The sequence below is a fragment of the Arvicola amphibius genome, chromosome 6 (genome assembly GCF_903992535.2).
Source record: "Arvicola amphibius chromosome 6, mArvAmp1.2, whole genome shotgun sequence".
NCBI lineage: Eukaryota > Metazoa > Chordata > Mammalia > Rodentia > Cricetidae > Arvicola > Arvicola amphibius.
The window spans coordinates 98,727,186-98,746,110 of NC_052052.2; the positions used below are offsets into that span (position 1 = coordinate 98,727,186).

At 42.3% G+C, this 18,925-nt stretch overlaps 2 protein-coding genes across 2 annotated transcripts in view; one reads left to right on the forward strand and one right to left on the reverse strand.

Annotated features, from left to right (window-relative positions):
- The first annotated feature begins 1,009 nt into the window (after positions 1 to 1,009).
- On the forward strand, positions 1,010 to 7,507 carry C1ql3 (complement C1q like 3). Its single transcript, XM_038335288.1, has 2 exons — positions 1,010 to 1,597; positions 7,328 to 7,507. Exons 1-2 carry the CDS (start codon positions 1,010 to 1,012, stop codon positions 7,505 to 7,507), a joined length of 768 nt encoding a protein of 255 aa, XP_038191216.1.
- A 2,624-nt stretch (positions 7,508 to 10,131) lies between these two features.
- Positions 10,132 to 18,925, reverse strand: part of Pter (phosphotriesterase related) — a 43,055-nt gene continuing 34,261 nt past the window's right edge. Inside the window, exons 4-5 of the mRNA XM_038335521.2 lie at positions 17,050 to 17,190; positions 10,132 to 10,884 (exon numbers count right to left, since the gene is read on the reverse strand). Coding sequence (XP_038191449.1) covers positions 10,674 to 10,884; positions 17,050 to 17,190 — 352 coding nt within the window. The 3' untranslated portion in view covers positions 10,132 to 10,673. The remainder of the gene's footprint in view (positions 10,885 to 17,049; positions 17,191 to 18,925) is intronic.

The window sequence follows — 18,925 nt, forward strand, 5'->3', positions numbered from 1 at the left end:
TTCAGGATTTCACTGTTCATCCCTTGCAGAGAGGGAAAAAAAAGAGAGGCCGAAAAAAAAATCCCACATTGTCAGAGTAATGCCAAACTCTGTGTGAGTGGGATGAGCAGAGCAGATGCTGCGGAGAGATGCCAAAGCGGCTCCCCTTCCTCTGTGCCTTGGGTTCCTATAAATTGCTCCGGCGCGCGTTTGTCAGCCTCCTCTTCTCCTGGCAGGTGGTACCCAGGCAGAATTCTGCGTTCAGCCTCTCTCGTTCGGCTCTCGCTGCTGCTGGCTAGCTCCTATCTCCAACCCTGAGCTTCTCTGAGCCGCTGATCGAGCACACCGGCAACGCTCCGCACATCTCGGGGGCGCCCGACCTGAGCTCCCTCAGCCCACTAGGGGCTTTGGGGTTGCGCTTCTATTAGAGTTGTGGTGGCTGCAAAAGAGGAAGAAAAAAAGAAAGAAAAGAGGCAAGGGACAAACCCAGCCAGAGAAAGAAAAGAAACAAGGTCCAGGAAAAAAAGGCAACTTCAGACGGAAAGTTGGTGAGAACTGGCGCAGTCTGCAAAAAAGGAAAAGTCGATCAACGGCAACAGCACCATAAAAGTGTGAGCAGCCCGGGGCGAGCTCAGGAGGCAGCGGCTAGCTCTGCCCTCCGGGTGGAGTGACCGTGCGGGCACCCGCCGCAGCTACAGGTGCGAAGGGGCTGGCTGGAGGCGAGAGGGCGCCCTGAGCACCCTCCCCCAGCCCCCACCCCCCGCTCGGGACTTCAGATCAAGTCACTTGGCGCCCCAGCTCCCTCCCCAGCCGCAGCCTCAGCGGGGGGGAGCAAGAGCCGGAGAAGAGCGACCAGCGCGCGCCCGCCCAGGGGAGTTGGGGTTCGAAGGGGGATTGTTTTCGGCTCTGAGGAGGTCCCCGCCCAACCTTCAAAATTTTGTCCAAAAGCAGACAAGAGGATCGGCCCGCGCTGAGCCGACTCGTGGGCAGCAGGAGGCGCCTAATCGCCGCCGGGGCGCTGGGGGTGGTGATGGTGCTTCTGCTGGTCATCCTCATCCCGGTGCTGGTGAGCTCGGCCGGCACGTCGGCGCACTACGAGATGCTGGGAACCTGCCGCATGGTATGCGACCCCTACGGGGGCACCAAGGCTCCCAGCACCGCCGCCACTCCGGACCGCGGCCTCATGCAGTCCCTCCCCACCTTCATCCAGGGTCCCAAAGGCGAGGCCGGTAGGCCGGGGAAGGCAGGCCCGCGTGGGCCCCCCGGAGAGCCGGGACCACCGGGCCCTGTGGGGCCCCCGGGCGAGAAGGGCGAACCTGGCCGCCAAGGCCTGCCGGGCCCGCCTGGAGCGCCCGGCCTGAACGCGGCTGGGGCTATCAGCGCGGCCACCTACAGCACGGTGCCCAAGATCGCCTTCTACGCTGGCCTCAAAAGGCAACACGAAGGCTACGAGGTGCTCAAGTTCGACGACGTGGTCACCAACCTCGGAAACCACTATGATCCCACTACCGGCAAGTTCACCTGCTCTATCCCGGGTATCTACTTCTTCACCTACCACGTCCTGATGCGCGGAGGGGACGGCACCAGCATGTGGGCTGATCTCTGCAAAAACAACCAGGTGAGCACGAGCAGGCAGTGGGGAGGGCGGGGAGCGAGTGCGGGAAGGTGCGAGCAAGAGGGAGGAGACCCCGGAAATGGGGGTGGGAGGCCGCTGAGGAAGGGCGCGGCAACCCGGCTCCCGGGAGCGAGGGCGAGGGGGACTCTGTGACAAGCTGGAGAGGTGGGGGTCGTACGCGAAGGAGCCCGAGGAGGGTGGTTCTAGGGTGTCAGATCCGTGCTCGGTGCGCGAAATTGTGAGCACGATCCTCGAAGGGTGAGAAACTGGGAACTTGTCTCTGGGATAGCTAGTGTAAAAGGGGAGTCCTGGAGCTGGGCAAAATTCCTTGCCGGTGAAATCCTCAGTGGCTTAGAGTCGTTTACAGCTTTCCCTGAGAATGTAGAAGGCTTTCGGAGCCCGAAATGGGCGTGTCGGGGCTCCAGAGCTAGGGGAGATAGACCTGGACCCCAGGGAAAAAGGAAGGACCTCTAAGAGTGAGTTTGAGATAGTACTCCGGGGCTCAAACAGCACTTTGCCGCGCGCGCACAAGGGCTTGGTCCTCCGGAGGTCTTAGGCAGTGAAACTCAGAGTCACTATATACTGCAGTTAGTTTCCAAAGGAACGACTGCTGGGAAAAGGAAAAGTTGGGCTTACGCTGTAAAAGTACAGCAGCTCGCACCCAGACTCGGGAACCCCACTCCACTGTTTGGAGTAGGAAAATACACAGGGAGGTGGTTGGGAAGGTGACGGGTCAGAGCGCAACCTTTTCACTACCCGGGAGCCCCCGGGGTACTCTGATAGATGCTTTCCAACCCTAACCTTCTTGATCGCAGCCGCCTTGCCTTGGCTGTCAAATAGCATCAGATGAGCCCCAACCCGGACGGACCTGCTCTTCAGAGCTAGTGGGTGGTGCCTCAGAGGCCACTGGTCTGCAGTGCCTGCCAAGGATACTCTGCCTTTGCTAGAGTCAAAGGCTAGTCAGTGCAAAACCGAAGCATTCTTGATCTTTTAGCCACAGCAGAAAATACATTTCTCCCTAAAAGTGTCAGCGGACTTCCTGCACAGTCCCAGTCACTGACACCAGGGTGAGGCACTTGTAAGCCTGCTGTGTGAACAGAGTTCCTGAGCCGAAACTTTGCTTACCGTCTGAGAGGAAAAAGAACCCCTCCATAGCCCTCAAGATGCCTCATTTCAGGCAGTAATTTTAACTTAACAGAACTGGCGGACTGCAGGTCTTCAGTCCCCTGGAAATCCGGGTTTTACCTAAATCCCAGTCTTCTACTGAGCACCTTGAGGGCCGCTTTGTTTGTTTGTTCATTTTATCCCCTCTCAGGACCCAGTTTAGTGCCAGAAAATTTTCAAAAGTAAAAGATGAATGTCCTAAATGTATGATACACGTTTTAAAAGTCCCTTGCTTCCTCTTTCCTGCAAACCCCTTAAAGAACCCCCAAGATATTAGGAACAACAACAGAAAAGAAACATGGCCACCAGGAGGCACTGGCAGGGTTGTTCGTTACAGTTATTATGCATGAAAATAACACTAAAATAAATAAAATTGTTCCTGGAACAGTGAGCTCAGTAGTTGCAGGTATGTGGTTACAAAGATCACTATACCAAAATAGAAGTGTTGTATCTGGCTGACCAAATGGCTGCCAAATGCCACCCCTCCCCACCCTCCAGCAGGTAGCCATAGGGCACTTTTTATTGCTTATAAATTGACTCTGTCTGACTTAAAAGTTGGGTTCATAAAACACTACTATATTGGGGAGATAATTTTAGAGTCACCCATTGAAATGTACTAAAATCCCTGTTTGGTCAACAAATAGGGAAATGGTAATTTTAAAAAATATCTTGAGATTGCAAAGACAAGAAGTCCTAGGAAGAAGCACAATGGAGTTCGTTGAGACCCTGGTGCTTAGAGGGTAGAGTCTGGTATACATCCAGGAGGCAAAGGATAGCAAGCATTCTGTGTATGGATTCTAAAGTGAAAACATGCATTGTTTTGTTCTTTAAACCATTTCATTGGGGGCATGAGCTGCTCTCTGTGGCACCAGAGCATACAGATCCTCTGGGGATCAGGGAAGCAAAGGGGTAGAGCACCCCTCATGCTCTTGCTCTTCACTGGCTGCTTATCCAGTTGCTGCTACTTCCAAAAGTGGGTACCAGGTACTTCAGAAAAGCATATGACTAGTGGCAAACAGCATCTTTCTTAGGTCAGTGTGGGCCGTCTTAGAAAAAGGTTATTGCAATATTACAGCTAAGGAGTTTTGTCTTTAGAATAAAACTGCTTTGTAAAGTCTGGGCTGCAGCCAGGGCCAAGTGGGAAATCTTATAAAATCTCCTTTTTTAAATTTTAAATAAATATTTTATTCTTGATTTTCAATTGTAGTCTGTATGGTTGTTTCTTACAATGACAGTTCCCCCTCTGAGCTGACCTAATTTGTTTTGATGAAACAGAAACTTAGAGCTCCCTGTCAGAGTGGTGTTCTGTGGATTAAGTGGGTTGTGAGAAACACAGAGAGGAAGCACCAAGGGAAGAATGAGGTTTTTCACTGTAGGAGGGGCAGAGTCTGGATCGTAGCCATACGAGGGCCATATTATTTATGCTTTGTGCTGAATGTAGGGTCACAGATGGAAACATCAAAGGTCAATAAATTAACCTGATGTACCACTTAACCTTTTGTTTATGGTTCTACGGGAGTGCAATGAAAATGAAATTACCAGAACATCAGTGGCAATTAATTAAATTAGCAAATGTTACTGTAAATATTTTGTAGAATGATAATCCCTCAAGAATGGGACAATGCTAAAACTATACAGCCTATTGGATTCTCACAAACCTATCACTCCCTATAAAGGACCATAGTTTTCATATTCCCCATGAAACTATTAGCTTACACTTAATCGTATCAATTATTGAGAGGCCATCACATTGCCTATTAAAGGTAAAAATGGAGCTTAAATAGCTTTATATAGATACAGAAAGAATTCTTAGTGCTTGCATACTTGTGGTTAAAGACGTGGAAAAAATAGTTTCTGAGTATAGTTACTATAATGTCATTATCGTAAGCCACCATAATAAAAACGAAATTGCCAGAAGATTAGTCATATAAAATAATTAGAGATAAGCCTTTCACTCACTAGAATTTATTAGTTATGGTAACAATGGACTTGAACTACATCGGAAAGAGTGAATACTGTGTGGTTTTATACTCATTTGTCAGAAAGAGTAATGATGTGCCATGCCAAATTTGTTCTCTCTTGAGAAGTGGAGAAACACATACTAAAGATAAAGCAGAAATGATACAGTTAACATGCTAAGAAAACGATAGATATTAAAGACAATTTAGGAAGAAGTAGATGTACCGGGCTGAGAAAAGGATGCATTATACTCCCTGATAAGATGCTGAAATAGGTGCACATTTCGGAATCTGAAAATAGCCTTCAGGGTGAACACATTACCTCCCTCAATAGTTTGATGGCTTCAAGGAAGAATTGCTGAAGTCAGTGGGATACATATCAGAGCTTGAAATTCCAAGTCCCATTATAGTCTGAGAGTGTGACGGGTGGGCTGGCTTACTGACATCATGGACACCGGCAGATGGTGGGTATTTAATTGAAAAAGTCCTTTAGCGCTGCATAGGTTAAATTCTTAGGGAATTGCTCTTTATTATAAAGCTACCATTCTGGCCTTTTCCAACAAAGGAAATAAAATGTGCTAAGGACAACCTTCTTGTCTGTGGAATCACACTAATGCATTAGTAGGATTCTGTGGTTTTACCTACTGAATTGAAAATGGTAATGCTGCTTGGTTTTGTGGCTATATTCTATAGAATAAAAACTGTATTGTATGTTTGTAAAAGATTACAGCCTCTAAATTAAAGATTTCAATGAGTCCTTGTTCCTAAAGGTTTTATGTAGAAAACAGTGATAATGGATAACATTCAGAGAACATATACTAAATATTCAAAATGCTGAATAAACCATATTCTCATTAATAATAGCTGAGAAGTATAATAGTTTGATGATTAATTAACATATTTCTAATACAGATAATTTATAGTTTGTATTTTAATTTTTCACACTCATTAAAAGTCAAGCCATAATGATGATATTCTCATCGTGTAGTTTTTCTTCACTGGGAGTTAATAACTAGATGAATAAATGAACTAAAGCCTTCAGCTTCTACAAACTGAAGATTAATTCCTAGGAAATATTATGAACTCCAAATGCATTATTATGTAATGGTTAAAATGGATCACCTCACTAGTGGTGGTGCATACATTTGAATCAAGGCTTTTTAGTATAATCACACAACATATTGGTTTCATTATATTAATGCCAGTTAGCATAGTGATAAGTAATTCCAAATCCTTTAAGCCCTTCTCTCCTTTTGCTATATGATACTCAGAAAGAAAAAAAATTAAAGTACTACTCAAATTACTTTCCAAGTTCAGTGGTGTCCAAGAGCCTTCTCCTTTTGTGGCATTTCAGCATTAATATGAGAACATATCTTCCCATGAAAATTTAATTTGAAAACCCATCAGTTAGATTTTGAAAGGCATGCATGGAAATTCTTGACTTATGTCTCATTTCTCTCATTTTGCCAAGTGATAAAACCTAGCATATTATACCCCAAGTCATACATTATTACATAGTGCAGGTTTACAAAAACCACTAAATCATTTGCTATGTTATTCAGGGAAATACCATTATAGCAGAACCGAAACAAGCCACAGAGTAGAAGATGTGTTACTGAAATAAATCACACACAAGCCTGCCTTTAGAAAGATTTCTTCCCCCATGGTGGAATCAAAATATGTCTAAACGAAGCCGAAGGACAGAGTGTGACAGAATAGTCTGTTTGACACGCTAGGATAGGCAATCTGACTGTTTGCAAATGTTGATCAACTCTCTAATGAGACTAAAGGCAGAACATAAGCAGATTATAGTCAGCTCCCATCCTCAGAGCCAGAGCATTTACAGTCACACAGTCAGGAAAAGCTAGGCAACAATACATACAGAAATCCTAGAGAACTGAGCAATCATGGGTCACAAATTTAATTCTTTCTAAAACTTTTGGATCTCATGAGATTATATTGTTGATTTAGAGGAATATGTAATTAAATGACAAAAAACACAAAAAATAAAAGGACGTTTGGAAATTTGGGATATATGAACAAAGACGTTTAAATGAGCTAAGCTGTTTAAGAAGCATGGTTAAAGGGGGCTTTGCTTGTATCAGATTTCCAAAGCTCTAAACAAAAAATCTCCCCTACCCCATCTATATAGCAACAGAGTGGTATTTCCCTAGGTCTTTTGCCACTTGAGATATCAGTTTTCTAATAGTTGTGATGAGCCATTGAAGTACACAGCTGGCTGGAATGCTGTTACTTGGCTTAAATTAAAATGCAAAACAATACGGCCATTTCCATTTCAAAAAATGACTGAAAGTAAAAATTCAAGGAATTAGAAAAGGCAGTAATCAAAGAGAAAATTGTATTGGTATGCTTTATTTACAAGGATAGAAAAGATTGCTGCAATGGCCTTTACTAAAGCAACATTTTCTCTTCTCTAGTAACATAGTTGATACATAATATAATTGTTAGAGCAATTCTTTCTAAAGCCGTGGGACCAAAGGCAGCATCACTATTCCACAGCCTAAGCTATGGTAGCAAGTCTGCTGTTATGCAAAAGGGGCAACTTGAGGATTCTCTTTTACAAACTCTAATTCTTGTCTGTTTCACATAGGTGCGCGCTAGTGCAATTGCCCAAGATGCTGATCAGAATTACGACTATGCCAGTAACAGTGTGGTCCTTCACCTGGAACCAGGAGATGAAGTCTATATCAAATTAGATGGTGGGAAAGCCCACGGAGGAAACAACAACAAATACAGCACATTTTCTGGATTTATTATTTATGCTGACTGATAATGCAGAAACTGAGCTTGCTGTTCTGAGTTTGGACGCTGGATTCGTATGGCTAACGTCAGTGAATCAAGGATCCCGGGGGATGCCGATTGCAGGGCATCTCGGTTGTATAAATGTGGGGAGATCAAATGCTACCTGACTCACATCTGTATCACTCACACACATTATGTAAAAAAAAGTATTTAAGGCAAGATAAGCAGATGTGTGATCCACTACCGCCAAAGCAAATACTCCTTATTGTTAGTGTCCGTGTGAATGAAGTCCTATATAGACCACAAATTTTTATAGAAAAATCTAAGACACTGAATTATTTCTTCGATATCTATAATACTTTGGTGTACTGTGATCTTGCTGCTTTTATCCATGTGTCAGCTTTGTTATTGTGAGTTTACCTGCTTATTAAGATACCTGGAGTCTATTTGTAGGGTGGGCAGGAGTCATTTTACCCTGCAGGAAAAGGTCGAATTGAAGTAATGCTGCTTGTCCCCAAAGATATTGTTTGCCTTGTACTCTCGTTAACTTTAGAGTTAGACCTGGGAATGATTCAACTTCAAGCCTTAACCTGGAATTTTCTGGATTTGTGGGAATTCCCAAGCCTGTGATCATTTTCACATTTTTTCTTTTCATGTGAATTTTCTTTTTTCTCTTTTCTGGTGATAGTCTTAAGAAAATAGAGATTGAAATTGTATCATAGGATTACCCTCTAAGTGTGAAAATGTGTAGTTATGTATGATACTTAGAAAATTCCACGTGTCCATTTTGTCAATAGAATACATTTAGACTCACTTGAACAGTCACAGAAATTTATTCTTTGGTATGAAGTCAGATAGAGGCTTTTGCCTTCTCTGGAACAAAGGATTGTTCGTAACCTAAGGCATAAAGGTTTGATATGAGCTACTGCATGCGTCATCAAGGGGACAGTAAGTAAGGCCTCAAACAGTTACCAAAAAATCTGTGGCCTGAGGTTATTTCAAAATTAACAGTTTCACATAGAACCAACATGACAACAAAGTGTATATATTTTATATAAATATCTGTCACACACTTATTTATATACATATATGTTAGATAAAATATATATACATTGCTTCAGTCCACTAGGTACAGTGGCTGTACAGCTCAGAAAGCTAATTTAAAAAGTATATATGTATACACACAGAACCATGCACAAATTATTTGACTTATTTTAGATTGAACTATATTTTAGATGATACAAATATATAGAGTAGCAAAATAATAAAAGTGAGTTCTCTTTAAGAGTTATCCAGAAAATAAAATCTCAGTAGATTCAAATGCCCCACAAGACACATGTGTGAGTTAGTTGATCCCATGATTACTGGATTCCATGTGCAATCGATATTTTAACTGCCTTCTCTGGCAAGCCATTAATAAGGGACTTCAGGAAGCAAGCAGAGCTCCTTCACGATGTTTATGGAACACACACATGTGAGCGGTCAGTTCTCTTCTTTCTGGAGGATTGAAGCTGATGGTGTAGTGCAAACCCATTCTCTCTAGTTAAAACACACTGCCAAGCGCTAGCTCTTATCTAAGGAAAAGATAAAAATGCATGAGAATACTTCCTCCTAGCACACAACTTCCCCTCTTAACATGGAAAATCTGTTTCCCTTTTAATTGCCTTTAAACACTCTTTGACAAGTAGATTTCAAAACCAGAGATTTGAAAATCTGCTTGCTTTCCTGGTGAAGGACATTTGCATTTTTCCATTTAGAGGAATCGGGCTGCTCCCCTGGCTCATTTCACTTTGGCACTTTTTGTTCTAATACACAGAGCGCTTGGTCAACTATGATCAACTGAAATAGCTTTAGTTTAGCAAATCTCAACTTTCCAAGAGTTATGCATGGTGTTCCCATCTAAAGGTGGTGTTTGCTGTGTTTAAATGCCTTGGTCTGAGTAACTGTCATGATTTATATGATTAAAAAAAACCACTTAGATCATTCATCGAGAGTAGTGACTAATTCGATTTGGCCCTTCTAATACGTATGGTAACTCACAAATGAATTGCTACAGTTTTAATTTCTATTTAACAGCATATATTTATCAAAGATGGATTGGCGGCAAGGGATTAGATTTGTTTTAGGTATCAAATCACATAGCGAGGATTCAAGGGATAACTTACACACAACAGTGTACATCAATTAAGCATTTTAAATAACATTTTGAAAGGCTTTCTTTGCAAAGAACTTCATAGCTGGATCTCTTCTAAAGAGGAGTATTTACAAACAGACTGTCATTTCCAATAGACCTGACCTTTTCTTGGATAAATAAGCATTATTTTCTCTGTTTAGGCCTGAGGAAAAAAGAAATAAAAGGTAAATGAAATAAAGGGACTATATCTAAGGCAAGCATTTCTCTTTTTCTTTGCATTATACCTTATGAATTAATTATATCGTGGCCTTTGTTATTACTACTGTAACGATTCATTAAACTATATTATGTAATATATTTTTATTTTTATGATTTCATTTTTATAACTCACGATGGTTATGTATCCTTAGACAGACTTTGCAAAACACAACACAACTAACAGCAAAAATGGAGACGGGAAAGCCAGAGTCAGCAAAACTGATTTATTATAAGTTTACATAGATTGATGGAAAACACAGTTAACTTTTCAAAATATTTTTATTGTTGTAAACTGGTAATTTTATTGCCATTTCCTTTGGGAAGGAGAGCCTCAGAATTTAACTTCCCTTGTTGCAAAAGTGATTTTAAAATGCCATATTATTCATTAAGCATTAATTAAAGAACAGCAGGATAATTAGTAGGATCATCAATATTACAAGAAACATTAGATTGCTCCAGAAGGGGGCAACTTAACTAGAAACACTTTAATTTTTCTCAAGTAGTGTAGATGAGAGTCGGGGGGGGTGGGGTGGAAAGACATCCAAAATGACTCTTGGGAGATATAGATGTTTGGAAACATATTCTTTTGTATTTGTTTTATTAAGGTAAAGCAATAGAACTCACTTGAGCCCAGTAGTCCCCACCGGAAATTTCCCTGTGATAGGTATCCAGTTTCTCATAGGAGGGAAGGGATCAGTCACTGGTCCCATGTAGCTTGGATTAACGTCTTAGAATAGATTTGAAATCTCCGAATATCCTCTGCAGATCTTATCCTGGAGGTCTGTGTTCAGAAACAGGCATCCTATTTAAAAGTTAGCCATCGCCTAGGGTTTTCTATGAGGATCTTATCAACGGCCTTCTCAGCTACTCCTCTAAGGAGCATCTTAGGAACAATGTTGGTGAGAACATGGGAGTAGCCATGACCTCCGAACTTCATCAGCCGGTGCTTCGTGTGTATGTCATGGGCCATGAGAATCCGATCTTCGTAGCCCTCATCCACCAGGAAGCGGATCCTAGGCAAAATACGTTAACTCGTTACAGGTCATCAGGCTCACATTTTAGACGATAACCTTTCACTCCTAAACACACTGTGCTCATAAAGATTCTGCCTTTCGCTGCGGCATATGGACCAGGAGATTCTAAATGAACACTGTGTGGCGAAGATGCAGGTGTTACTTCACGCCAACATGAATGAGATCCTTATTCTGAGCACACAGCCATTTCTACCCAATGATATTTCTGACAGTGTCTGGCAATGCTGCACTGAAGAGAGCTTACAGTGGTCAGGCCGTTTGAATGAATGGCCACAATAGCAGTTCATTGAATAATTTTATATTCAGCTCTCCTCCCTAAAATGCTTGTCTTAGTCTCAATTCTGAAATACCACTCTCTCTCTCCCCTTTTAAAGTCAGTGGGCGTTTGTGATTAAAATAGAGAAACAAAAGGATTCTTCATGTGAATAAAATCCTGGGAGTAAGATCAGCTGATTGTCAAGTGCAAGGCCCATGCCATGTGGTGATGCAGTCAATGAAGACGGGCTGGTGAAGTTCTCTGTATTCGAGCCATCTGGCCTCAGAACACAGGAATTCTGACTTGGTGTTAGCCTCTGAGCATTAGAGGAAACTGACCATAAGTTTTTTAGTCTATCTTCCTTGTCAACAAGGCTGCTAAAATAACAAGCTGCTCCTTTAAATCCATAGTTGGTTGACTAATAGACAGCTCCCTGCCTGTAAAAAATAAATTAAAAAAAAAGTAATCCTCTTTGCCTAGTTAAGAGCTGTAATCTGCAGCATGAGTCACCTCCTGACAGCCACCATCTGTACGTGTCTGCACTCTGGGCAGTGTCTGTCCCTGACCGCCGTGGGCCTTTGATGTCAGAGGTACAACTTGTGAATGACGGCTTTTCTCTGGGATTCTGTACAGTCTTGTGGAGGATCGCCTATCAAATGGATGGAGGTGGATGGATCTCGCTCTTCCTCTGGGACTTGACTGAAAACTCTTGTTTTGGTAGATAGATAGGATCATTTCTTGGTTTTCTCAGGCATGAGTCCTGTTTAATAACTACTGTGGTACTCATGGGACATTACAAACAAAAATCCATGGCACAAAAGCCTGCCCTCAGAGAACCTTTAAAATAAGTTTCAGTTGAATACTAGACCTATCTGAAGGTCAAAGGAATGTAAGCACCATAGCGAAGAGCCCCGGTCTGGGTCCTCAGGGAAGAAACCAGCATTCAGCGGGCACACACGGATGCCATGTCTGTCTTACAGCAGTGTGGCACCCGTAATCTCATTTATGCCACTAACGCTATATGGCTTGCTAAAACTGGTCCTGAAGTCCTGATCTGCAGCTACTTTTTGAAAACAGCTGTAGTTCAGGGGGATTCGCTAAGATCATTTATCATACAAAGGGAGAAGTTTGATAGAATACACGTGCAATGTGGAGCCCAGGATGACACTGATCAGAATGGAATGTCGCAGTAAGGGGAGCTTTTCGGGTGCACTTTCTGCCTGATTGATTTTTCTGAGCAGTTCTCAGGGTTGTACATATTTCCTTATTATCTGAGAACTGTATCTCCTCTTGCAGGTAGAGCTCAGGCCTAATGCATCACAGGCTCTGGGCTCAGTCCCCTGCACTGCCTAAAAGGATGGGGTAGAGGCACACAGGTCTGTAATGGAATCCCACCCAGAGGCTGAAGTTGGGGGAGCTGGAGTGAGACTTCAGGATTTCCCGGCCTTAGGCCACGTCAGGGTTGCCCACCTGACCTATTTCAGCCTTTGTTTCCCCAAAACAACAAAAGAAAAGCTGGGTCACTCCTCCTCGAGCTGAGGCTGTGGTTCAGCAGTACAGTCATTGCTTCTCTGAGAATTTTGATGCGTCATTACTATGACAACATACAACATAAAATTCCTATAGCATACCTGTATCCCACCTTGGAATACAAGGCTCTTAAATTGGAAAGTTATAAGAGAGAATAATAGATAGATTTAATGCACGTAATTAAAAATGAGAGCCTTACAAAATTGTAACACCACCCCAGAAAAGGAGAAGAGATACTTGGAGACCTTCTCTCCCTATTTTGGTTAAACTATGAATAAATTCATTTTCAGGGGCGGGGCAGAGGAAACTCGTAGAAAGCACAGTGCAATCAATGCGCCATAGCTGTGTTATCTCATGGGCACGATAACGTTCCGGTTCCAGAAACACAATCATGCCGATCAGAAGCGGAATGCGCCTGGACATGCCTACCCTGAGAGTTCAACTCTGATGATACGGCACCATGCAGAAGAACAGGCATTACAAAGAAGCTGCCAGAAGGGAGGAACCACTACAGATGAGAAGACAAAAAAAAAATCACAGTAATTATAGCAATACAAATGAGTCCATGTTTTGCAAACAAATATTAGAGAGAGACTACAAAGTGTGAAAAGGCAGAGATATAATAAGATTTGAGAAATGGAGCATAAGATTGAAAACAGGTGTTAGACACAGAATTTCTGGTTCTGAGAACCAGAGGTAGGCAGAAGCGCGTGCCGACATTCCTGCACTTGGGGAGCTCCAGATTCCCCCGGCTGGGAAAAGACTGTCCCTGAATGATGCAAAGCAAGTGCGCAGCCCATGGGGACAGTGGGGGTCGGGGATGCACACAACCCCAAAGGTCACCCAGTTATCATCACTAGCTGGGTAGACTGAAAAAATGCACCGTGTTAATTTAAGAACAAATAAGCAAGAAATACATAAGCATACATATAGCATATACAGATATTTTTACATGCACACATATACACATTATTCAATGTTTAATACATAAAGAATGCTTACACTGGCACAATAAGAGATAACCAAAATTAATTTTTTTGTTCTTGAATTAATAGCCCAACACAGTTAAGAAGGATTAATTGGGAAGTCAGTCATTATCAATATCCCCCTTACCACCCCTCCCTTCTTGTTCCAGAAGGCCTGGGAACCTCACAGAAGGCACAGTGATGCCCCATTGGCCGAAGAGCTTTAGAAAGAAAAGTCAGATCCAGAGGGGAATCCTCTCATTCCAAACTGAAGAGTGGAAACCTCTCATTCCAAACCAAATTTAAAATATGTTGACATTCAGCATGAAAGAGTTATTGAAGATCTAATTTGAAAAAGAATTTGTGTGTGTGTAAGTGCTCCATAGGCATGCAGGTGCCTGTGGAGGCTCAAAAGGGCATCAGATTCCCTGGAACTATAGTTATAGATGGTTGTAAGTCCCTGAAATGGGTGCTGGGAACCAAACTCCAGCCCCCTGAGACAGAAGTACTGTTAGTTGCTGAGCCATCTCGCTAGCCCCGAGCTTGCCTTGTCTTGAGATAACACTGCATAAGAATGAAGGTCACATAAGAAAATATGCGATATGGTAGCCTGCTTGTAATGCCAGCCGTGGCTTGTGGAGTCAGGGGGATCCCTGGAGCATGCTGGCTAGCTAAACTAGCTGAATCAGCAGACTTCGGGATCAGCAAGAGACCTGTTTCCGTATATAGGGCAGAGCCATGAGGAAGACACTTGCCATTAACCTCTGATCTCCACATACTCATGCATATGTGCTCATGTGCACCCTGTGCCTCAAAGATGCATGCACACAACACAGGCATACAAAAATAGGAACCAAAAGAGGCCATGAATTTGTTTGCCAAAGAACTAATTGAGTATAAATACAGAAACGACAGTTTCGTTGGTCCGGTTGGAGGAAGTACTTGACTCACGTGGAATAGTCAGCACTGTACCCAGCTATGTAAAACACATCAGCTAGCTGTCTCCACCTAATGACACTGAAATGGAAGCATATTTTACTGTTACTGGGATCATTGTAGACAAATGCCAATATACAGTAGTCTAGGACCACTTTATGTAGACATAAAGGCCAGTTTCCTGAGGGAGCGATCTCAGTTTGTTTGGAATGAACATGGGGTTGAGATATTCTCTTCAGCCCCACTGTGTACATGTTCAGCTGCTGATATGTCTCAGTTTATGGACATTATTTCTCACTTCTGGTTTTGCTCATTCCCATTCCAGCAGGTTTCTACTCAAAACCCATACTTTGGTCCTTGTCATCACAGGACCCCTCTCTCTCTGAAATATTAATCTTCAGCTTCCCATGCTGGTCCCTCAGCCTCTTGGTACTGTCTCCACTCACCTCCCCCACTGCATGTATTCACCCACTTCTTTAGAGTCTATAGCGTAACTTTTCTGTTACGTTATTTCTAAATATGTACACATTTCTTTATATCTTACCTCCAGCTTTGACTCCCTGCCCCTCATTTTTCAACCCTTCCTTTGCTACCAACAGCAGCCTTCAGAAAAAAATCCCAATCCTAGATTTCTTTATATGTGCACATTTAATGCTTCTATCCATAGTGCTCCACTAACACTATTATCAGTATTAAAAACCTCCTTTGGGAAAGCAATCAGCAAACAATGCACACTTGTGCCAACACACAGTCATGCAGCCATGATTTCCAGGGTCGAATGGGTCTCAGAACATGCATGCAACCCTGCACCCATTCCTACTCTTCCCTGTGCCCCAGAAGACTCTGCCTTTAATCTACTCCTTCTTTCTCAGGAGAAAATCGTGTCTGCCTCCCAACAAGACTGGAGGACACGAAGGTATTTGGCTTCAGTTCTGGATATTCTTGCGAAGACACTCATCTCATCAACACCATTGTTTGCATCCTGCTTTTCCAATGCAAAGGAGAAATACTCTCTCAAATAATGTTCACCTCACTCCACAAATTCCACCCATTTGCCTCCTTAGGCACCTGACTTTACATTTCTTATCTTTCTAGACATTTTTGTGTGAGCATTCACTGAATATTTCCATAAGCAGTACCAGGCGTTCATATAAAAACTCTGTGTGCTGTATTATATGTAAACCGTGTATTAATCTCTTGTAATTACCATTCTTTCTTGGACATATTCTTTCTGTCTCTGTCCCTCCCAACTTCTGATCTTAGCTTCATAAACTGTTCAGCTTTGGAAACTATTTCCATGGACCACCTGTTGTCTTCTAGCGTTGATCCACCTTCTTCTTCCTCTCTACTACTGCACTTTTGCAAAGAGCAACTTCACGTTCCCTGCCCGCTTCCTTAGCACCTACTCATTTCTCAAGGCTTCTACTGGGACCACACTTCCTGACCATCAGAGTCTCCTAATTTGCAATCCAGTTGTTATCCTTCAGCCTTGATCCTTCTTGCTATGTGCTGCCTATTGTAGGTGTCCAAGCTTTTGTCTTAAGCCTGTCTTCTCACTGAGCTCCATTACATTTCCCCTGATGGTATCAGCTTGAAAAATATGTCTTCCTATCTGTCCGTAAGATGCTGTTACTGATTCCATCTATTCAGTACCTCTGCCCACAGGTCTCCGTCCTCTTTCTTCTCTCCATGATCTTACGTATTCCCAAGATTTGAACCATTCTCATATAAACTGATTATGCCTACTTTTATATCTCAGTCCAGATCCCAGCTCTGAGCTTCACACTCTGATATTAGTTATTATTTTAGGGATAACAATACTAAGATACTCCTAAAGTCCTTTTTGTCAATCTCAGACTCTCCTGACTGACTCTCTATCTTGGTTCATTTAATCTTCAATCTTCCTGCTACCCTATGACCAAGACCAAACAACATAGCCATCTTCAACTCCATCAAAGAATGAATGCTGTCATGGTTTACTTTATCACATATTAGACAAAGTTGGGATGGTGTGATGTATGGTGTTGACATGTGGCATTTTATTATTTAAGTTGTAATCCCCACCTTAATGGACACATCAAATAAAGCATTTAAAATGAGAGTTGCAGAAAATCTTGGCTTGAGGGAGATCAACCTGAGAAGGAAGAACTGATTCCACTACGGGTAAGAGGGGAAATGGCTTTCATTCTCTTCTTGTCAAGACAAAGGTAGGGCATTGCCTGTCCCTTGTCAGCTGCCCATCTGCACTGATAGCTTTAGCCTACTTACTATGACTCATTTTCCTCTTGACATAATATATAGAGATTTTCTTCCTGGAACAGCTCAGATATATTTTTCTCTGCCAATGCTGCGTCAGCCTGCTTACTATTTTCCAAATCTTTGCTAATACTCACCCAGATATGACAAGCCCAAAGGACTGGAAGAAGAGAATGTGATGAGAGATTCCAGAATATTTACCTTTTAATTCTTTTGTTATCATTAGGCATATCGATATCTGGGCTCAACTGGTAATTAAGGAGCTCCGTACCAAAGAGATCATATTCCAAGTAGCAGCCAAGTTCAGCAAACTCCAGTAGCTCCTTCTTATTAAATATAGACCTAGAGACAATAAGACAGACATACTGCTATTGCTGTTATTAAAAAAATATTCTCTACATGTATCCTGTGGATATATATAGTATTATAATATATATAGTATTATGTATATATATATTAAGGACTGGAAAGATGACTGAATGGGTATCATAAACACTAGCTGCCAAGCCTGATGACTCAAGTTCGATTCCTAGGATGCTCATGGTGTAATGAAAGAACTGATTCTCACAAGGAGCCCTCTGAACTCTGTATCTCATGGATGATCATGCCCACATACATGAAATAAATAAATACATAAAATAAATGTCATAAAAACCATGACCTTTATTATGTTCAAGTTCAATTAAACTAAGTTCCACTAATTACCAGACATATGGAAACATACCTAGAAAATGAAGTTACCTTTCTACAATCTTTAGGAATTAGTCCTTACATCCATTTTTCTGCTTTTAGCCATGCAGAATTTATAACTCTCCTTCAGAATGGTTTTTAGGATATGTTCTATAGCCTTCTAAAAATCTTTACTAGCCTGTGTTTTCATCCTGTAGGACTGTCATGAGCTATGAAAGCTATTAAATGTATTTGGTATCTGTTCTCATCAGACTAGTTAGGTTAATAATGCCAGTCTGGCTGAAACAGGAAGCTCTCACTGTATAGTGATTTTCTTGAGAAATGACTCTGAAATTAACTCCAAAGCCTACGTGAGGTGAGTTTCGGTGCAACAGTTTTGAAAAGGGAGCTATCCATAAAAGTAATACATTTAAGGGATTAGGGAGATGACTCCGTCTGTGAAGTGCTTAAAGCAGAAGCATGGGGACCTGGGTTTTGATCCCCAGCAACAAAGAAAGTTGAGTGCAGACACAGTGGATATGTAATCCTAGAGCTGGAACAGGGGGTGGGGATGAGGGCTAGTGGATAAGTAGACGACTCCAGGATCTCAGTGGAACAGGGGGTGGGGATGAGGGCTAGTGGATAAGTAGACTCCAGGATCTCAGTGGAACAGGGGGTGGGGATGAGGGCTAGTGGATAAGTAGACTCCAGGATCTCAGTGGAACAGGGGGTGGGGATGAGGGCTAGTGGATAAGTAGACTCCAGGATCTCAGTGGAACAGGGGGTGGGGATGAGGGCTAGTGGATAAGTAGACTCCAGGATCTCAGTGGAACAGGGGGTGGGGATGAGGGCTAGTGGATAAGTAGACTCCAGGATCTCAGTGGCCGGCCTGCCTGAATTGATGAGGACAAAACAAAAACAAAACACATGACTCAAAAAATGAGGTGAAGAGTGACTGAAGATGACATCAACCTCTGGGGTCAGAGGCACATGTCCATGCATGAGCTTACACTTACATACTTATATGAACATGCAATATACCACTAATATACATATATGTACGTATTCTTAAAATAAAATTTAACATTTATCAATATCTTGTCAGATTAATAGGCATATTAAAAGTCTTTATTTTAGGATACAACCATGTAAATGAATGGAAAGGAAAAATTAAGATAATACAAACAGGGCAACAGAGGACAGAGCAAAAAATATCTAAAGAAATTTAGACTATAACCACTAAAAAAAATAAATTATATTACCCCTGAATAACTCTGTAGACATTCAATCACATGGAGAAACAGGAAAAAATAAATAGATCCTGCCAGAATACAATGTGGAAAATAATCTAGGGAGAGAAACTCTGTTAGACAAGACATGAAGGGCTAGAGAGGAAGTGATTGCTTGG